This window comes from Coffea arabica, chromosome 3c (genome assembly GCF_036785885.1).
Source record: "Coffea arabica cultivar ET-39 chromosome 3c, Coffea Arabica ET-39 HiFi, whole genome shotgun sequence".
Classification (NCBI taxonomy): domain Eukaryota; kingdom Viridiplantae; phylum Streptophyta; class Magnoliopsida; order Gentianales; family Rubiaceae; genus Coffea; species Coffea arabica.
Window position 1 is genome coordinate 39,330,695 of NC_092314.1, and position 6,919 is coordinate 39,337,613.

Genomic DNA, 6,919 nt, shown 5'->3' on the forward strand with positions numbered 1-6,919 from the left:
TGTGTAATAGCAGCTTTGAGCAATCATGCACAGTTTCTATAAAATGTGAAAGGTTGTCACACTTGCCAATGAACATACATGTCTCCATGTGTGCAACATCTTGGGTTGAGCGGGGACATGATTGCCAAGCACATTATCCCCCATATAATCAACAATCCATTGCTCAAAATTAAAGAAATCCAGATATCAATGAAGAAAGGGTTCCACTTGCTGTCATGCTAACTCAGCACAACAACACTTTAATTATTTTTTTTTAATGTTGTTGGCCTGCCATCCATAGTTAACATGGTAGGCATAGATATAGAAACCAACAGTATCAGAACTGTATTTGTGCATTTTTTTGGGCTATATTCTAAGATATTAGATGCAGGTTGAGTTATAACTCATTTAATTAAAACTCATTATCAACCTACTTAATAATAACCTAACTCGCCCAATTGCTACCTTAACACAATTGATACTAGTGATAAACACATACTCGATATGTGTGCGATAAAGAAATGCATAATATTTATAGTGAATAAATTTTACATATATATTTTATTGCTAAAGAAAATTTTAATCTTCTTAATTATTTTGACAAAATGATTATTATGTTGGTACTTACTACTCAGGGGTGGTTACATTGAAAAAAAAAATATTTTTGAACAGTAAATTAAGAAATGCTTATAAGTAATTATCTTGTCAACATGTGTTTGGAAAATTAATGTAAAATTAATTTTTATAAGGACAAAAAGAGAAGTACATAAAGTGACATAAAATATTTATATCAAACCCTCTCTTCTCCCTTTATATATAACATAAATATAGATACAGATAATAAGTAAAGTACAATTTTGTCAGCCTCTATCCTCCCTTCATATGTACTATAGATATAAACATTTCAAATATAGTATAGATATAGATATAGATAATAAGTGAAATACAATTTCGTCTCACTCATGTATAAAGATTCGAGTTCGAACCAATCAAACTATTTGATATGCTAAAACTAGTTTTCAACTCGATCAGCACAATCTCAAACTCGATCTTTGATCAAACAAATCCCTAATGGTTGGATGAACTCAATTTTACTCAATTTTTTTGTGGTCTTGCCTCTTCCCTTTCCACGTTGTAAGTTGCAAGATGACATATCTTGATTATAGAATGGGAGCACCGTTTTTTCCCTCCCTGCCCTGATCAGCTGTCCTTATACCATAGTGACAGAAGATAATTCTTGGATTCTCCAAGTAATTCATCCACCAACCAATGTCAATTTGGTCTTTTCACCTCACCCCAGTTCACCATTTCGTAATTTCCGCCCCACTTGGTCCACTACTTGACTACAGCTGCCTTTTACTCCCTTACTCCCCGCTAAAAGCCCAAAAGGAAAAACGGAAAAGAGAATGCAAAGGGAACTACTCCAACTAATATACTATCCAATACTCTCCAGTCTCCACTAGTACCGGTTTCTCCGTCCTAACCATGGCCTTGTTTGGATTTTGCATTGTATCCTCAGGTCAACCTGTTTAATTACTAGAGGAAGGGCAGAAGGAAAGAGAGGAAAAAAGAGGGATAGAAATGGTGGAAGAATTCATGATTTGTGTCGATAGATTAATAGCTTCATCATCAGCATCATCTGCTGCAGCAGCTTGCTTTGATTCCCCTGTAAATGAGGTTTCTAATAGTGAACGAGTACAAGATATTAATGGAGCAATGGAGGGTTTAAAGACCCAAGAAAGTGAAAAAAGTAATGGTGAATTTGGAAATGAAAAAGATGGTTTCTTGAGGGAGTGCAGAATTTGTCAAGAAGAAGATGAAGAACAAGATATGGAATCTCCTTGTGCTTGTACTGGCACCCTCAAGGTGATTTACATTTTTCTGGACTTTTCTCTCTTTAATTTGTTCTATGCTTGTAGCATTTGTTACTGATTACATTTTTTGTGTCAAAAATTTGTCTCCTTGTCCACATTTTCCTTGTGTTCTACCATTGTGTCAAGGATTATTATTTCACTTTAAATTTGGAAGTAGTTTTAGGTCAAGATTATATTTTTATGGTGTTTTTTTTAACCTTTTTTGGAGGATTAAGTGGTGGAGGAAGGGGTAGGTAGTGGTTGGAATGTGGTATCTTTGGTTCTGTTATATCTTGGAACTCCTCAATGACTAAGTGGTTTTGCTGCAAATCTATTTTCATTTATTTATTTCATGCGTTTATTGATGCTGGATTGAACCATTCACATACAAATTGCATTTATACTATATACTCTTGTAAAGGTATCTATGTGATATCCGTGAATTATTTCTTTGTATGTTGGTAGACTTTGGGCTAACATGTGCCTAGTAATTATGATCTTTTGCATCTGTTGCTTATTTTTGTGTCCGGGCAACACATTGGATTTCAATATCTCCTACTTTTTCTCTTTTCCTTGGTTTGTGGTTAGAGATAGAGAATTTTCATTCTAAAGGGGCTTATGGTTGTGTCTGAAACCTGTTTCATGAAATCATTGAAAATATTACATAAAGTTCATTCTGGATAACTGATATTGGCATTGGATTTGATTACCAAAATAAAATAAAATAAAATAAAAAATGTATTCAATTCAAATTGCTGGATGGGTGTTGAAAGTTGAGTGTACATTGTTGAAGTGGCAGATTTTTTGTGCTTTTTGTCCTGGTTTTTGCTATTTAAGCATTAGGGACCTTTATTAAAAAATGTAGTCTTACTAATGAAAGTTGGTGTCATTTCAAACGGCCTTTCTTTTCATTTTCTTCCTTAGCTGATTACTTTCTGAAGACCCTGTAAAAGATAAACTGAAATAGATTGCCTCAATATTTTTCTGGAGCATAGTTTGCTCACAGGAAGTGCATTCAGAGATGGTGCAACAAGAAAGGTGATATCAGATGTGAAATCTGTAATCAGGTCAGCTCCTTCCCTTCTCTTGGTTTGGAATGCATAAAATATTTTTATGCTTCATTTAAAGTGCTTACTTGATTCTCTTTGTGCAGATGTTTTCGCCAGATTATATCAGTCCACCAAAACATGCTGATGTTGTGGCAATTGATATCAGGTAACTTCTAGTCTATCTTGCCTACTGATTGGTGGAATTCCTAAATGTAAACTGAATGAGTGACTGTGATACATATGATTTAAATCTTAATTTTTCAGCTTTGAAACATCCTTCTAGGATAGCTATTCTACAAAACCATGCTAGAAATAAAGGTCTCAATTATACCCTTGGCCTTGAGAAATGTTATAAATTCTATAGTGGTTCTGGATCTGTAATTTGTTTAATAGTTTTCCTAATATGGCATGATGGAGAAAATACACTTTGCCCTCTTGATGTTCCAAAGGGTTTAATTTGCATCAGAAAGCTTGTGTTATGGCTTGGAGTGGAGGAAAAAACCGACCGTGGATTGTAAAGATGAGTAGCAGCTGCTCTTAGCATTGCTCTTGAGACCATCTTATTTTCTTTGCTCAAATTGTTCATATAGTCTTTTATGTGTAGATATGAGAAGTCCATAGAGGTAATGAAGCACAGCAATATAGGAGTTATATCTAATTTGACCACTACTTGTTACATCTGGGTGCTAGAGCCGCAATACTCTGCTCAATTGCATTCAATGCAAAAATGGAATAGTTTCGATTTTCATTTATGCAAAACTTGTTTTTGTTTTTCAGCATTAATCTGTGATGTGGAAGACAATAAAAATGTTTTTTAATTGAGTAGCATTAATCTAGATTCTTAGGGTCTTCCCTGCTGTCAAATCAGGGTTCGAATCCTATGCCTAACAGTTGGTGGTGGGAAGGGTGTGGGGAGGGGTGGGAGGGTAAAAAAAAAATATATATTCCTCATCAGTCTGGTATTATACTGAGTTGATATTTATTATTTGATGGAAGCCATGGAAGGTAAGAATCAAGCAAGTTTTGAACTTGTTGATGATTAATTCTACCTCGGCACATGCTTCTTTTGTGTACAGAGCATCAGTTATGGTCAATTTTGATACAACAGTGTTTATTTATAGCACAGAATTTGGAAATTCCGTCTTTAGGATGTGTTTTTGCAGAATACTGTGTCAAACTACAGGATTTAGGCAGTTGATTGAATTTTTTACTTTTGGTTTTGTGGTTAAATGAAATCTCCTAATGTGCCTGAAGGCTCAAAGTTGAAGCAGCAATTTAGGAGCCTCACATAGAGCTAACTGTCACTAGGTCACTAATCCTATTTTATCAGGTTCTCTAAACGCTGTGAGATTAATGTGGTGGTAGATTATGCCTCGAAAGTCTGCTTCCTGCTTTCTATGTGGATATAGTCAGATAACTCTCATAGAGGTTCTGCTTCCTACTTCTTTTGTGGAGATAGAATCTGTTTAGTCTTATCTTGTGGTGGATTATGGATTTAATATGATCACATCTATTGCTTATCATTTCTTCAGGGAAGCATGGGGTTCAAACTTTAATCTTCAGGATCCTCATTTTCTGGCTTTTGCGGCAGCTGAACAGCAATTCCTTCAGTCTGAATATGAGTATTACGCTACTACAAATAGTAGCACCCTCACCTGTTTCCGCTCAGTGGTTATTGTGGTAAGCTGAATGAAATCTAACATTTCGAATTTCAGTATCTGCTCTGCATCTGTCATTGGACTAGTGGGTTTTCCAACTTGCAGGTTATGCTTCTCTTGCTGATAAGACATACATTGCTGGTGACAAGGGATTTTGGGATGGTCCAAGGGTCTTCTACCTTCTATCGAGTATGTGCAAGTTGTATACAGTTCGTGTTTGTTGGAGTGCATTGGCCTGTTAAACGGAAAAACAAGTTTGGAAAAGAAATATAGTTGGTAAAGAGATGCCAAATTTGATTGTAATGTTCCTATCACCTCTCTCTTAATGGGTTTGTGGTATCAAAAACTTGCTTCAGTGTTTACCTGTGTTTGGATACATATGTTTTTGCTTCCCTAGAGAAATTAAATTGTAGGAAAGAACTAGTTACACTTCTGGTACATGTCAATGATATGTAGACCTATCAGCGGAGATCTATCATACAAATAATTCCTTAACACATGTAATAGAACATCTGCTGTGTATACTTTGTGTAGTGCAACCGGTTTTCTTCTCTAATTAATTGTTTAGATCTATGGACTCATTTGCTTTTTAAATTTCAGTACCAAATTTTACTCCTTCAGCTTGCTGGATTTCTCCTTCCTTGTTACGTGATGGCCTGCTCATGGTACATTGCACAATGTCGAAGGAGGAGGCAGGTTTGTTGACACTTTTCAGCATTCACCTTTTGTCTGTGCAATGATATCTTAGTTTCTTTCTTTTGCTTGGTAAATTCACAAAGTAATTACAAAAAACTATAATTGATACTTTTGGTTCTACTGTCAAAGATGGACTTGTGTCATTGCTTATGTATAGCTACACTAATAGTCTGATCAGGTTCTTGCAATAGAGTAGGAAAAGTACCAAGGGTGCGTGACTGTGGGTTTCAAAGAATGACAAAGTTTCTTTGTCTGGGGTGACGAGTTCAGTCTAGTGGCTGGTGCAAGGTGTATATTTGTGCCAGTAAATTTATTCAGATTTTAGGGGGGGAAATGCAACTAAATCCAGCTTAACCTTTGCATGCTTTGTCCCCTTTAAAATCTTAGTGTTTCAATTTTAAGGGATTTATTTCTGTTTTAAGGGTGTATCTTGGTGCCTAGACCGGATGTTGTGACGGTAACGGCAATACCTCCATATAGGTATGGCTTTCTAGAGTAGGCGATTCTCTTACTTCTTGTTAATTGTCTGTTTGAGTTGATCTAGCTTGAGAGGTGCACCTTCTGACTTTGATTGTTATGACCGAAATTCTGAGAATTTTGATTATTCATGTGATGATGTGTAAGAGTTGAAAATGAAATGGCGGTATCATTACCATTTTTATCCAAGAGTTAAGATTTAGCCAAAGACCAATATCTTTGAAATGAAACAGCTTGGAAAACAAGTTTAATAACATGCTTTGTCTTTTTTCATTTTTACATAATTTTCATACATGCATTTTCCTTTCTAAGAAATCTTCAGGGACTTGACAAATCAAACTCTGGTGCATACTTTGCATCGAATTCTCCCTTGAATTAGTTGGTTATGCAACTTGAGATTGAGTGCTTCATTTTCCTGAATGTAGAAAATCTTGGACGAGTCTGATTTGTATATACGTTGGCTTCAGATAATTGCACAAGTTATTTGCAACTATAAACACTTCATCAGCCTTGTGCCATTGATACACTACTTTCATCAGGTTTAGGTATCGGATCATGGAAGCTCAATCAGTTTCTGCAGTTTCCAAGAAGAGTTCATTTATCTGCTAATATTCCCAGCAAGCGAGCCATCTTTTCTGTATTATCTTCTTTGTGATCCTATGAGTTGCATTTATATCAGAAGTTGCTATTTTTAATTAGCAATTCTTGTAAATAATGTAGCTATAAAGCTACCAATGAATCATCTCTTCAAGCTTTCTGATCTTTTGATCTCAGAAGTAAAATGTAAATGTGAATGCTGAGTTCATTAGGTTCTTGTGCTATCTATCTTTCTTGGTATTTGCTTTGATTACAGTTTTTCCTCTTGTGATTCTTGGATCATAAAGAAACTTTTTCCTGCTACTGAAAATTATCATCATCCCTATTATGAACACACAAGGCTTCCTCATCATCCCTCCAACTTCAGGTTCATCACTTTCTTGAACAGTCCTATCATCATGCCCCCTTTTAGCAACAATGATCAACCATTCTTCATTGTCAAGCAAAGCAGGTTCTGTCAAATGAAGACGAAATAGGTTTTTAGAGATTTCAACTTAGTCCCTCCACTTTCTCTTGATTTTATTGTATCACCTGGTTTTCTAAATTTTTCAAATTGACCCCATAAATTTATTTTAGAAGTTTCAAATTATGTCCATACTATTGTAGAAAA

At 35.3% G+C, this 6,919-nt stretch overlaps 1 protein-coding gene across 3 annotated transcripts; it reads left to right on the forward strand.

The window, feature by feature from the left end:
• The first annotated feature begins 1,365 nt into the window (after positions 1-1,365).
• LOC113735042 (uncharacterized) lies at positions 1,366-6,564 on the forward strand. 3 transcript variants are annotated; one of them, XM_072082703.1, is made up of 8 exons: positions 1,366-1,845; positions 2,828-2,899; positions 2,986-3,047; positions 4,414-4,561; positions 4,645-4,728; positions 5,140-5,235; positions 5,658-5,715; positions 6,252-6,564. In XM_072082703.1, the coding sequence occupies exons 1-7, from the start codon at positions 1,561-1,563 to the stop codon at positions 5,688-5,690; spliced, it is 780 nt and encodes a 259-aa protein (XP_071938804.1). In that variant the 5' UTR covers positions 1,366-1,560; the 3' UTR covers positions 5,691-5,715; positions 6,252-6,564. The 3 variants fall into 3 exon arrangements, with proteins under 3 accessions (XP_071938804.1, XP_027117756.1, XP_027117757.1); XM_027261955.2 differs by lacking the exon at positions 5,658-5,715; XM_027261956.2 differs by lacking the exon at positions 5,658-5,715 and having other exon boundaries at positions 5,161-5,235.
• Positions 6,565-6,919: the final 355 nt, after the last annotated feature.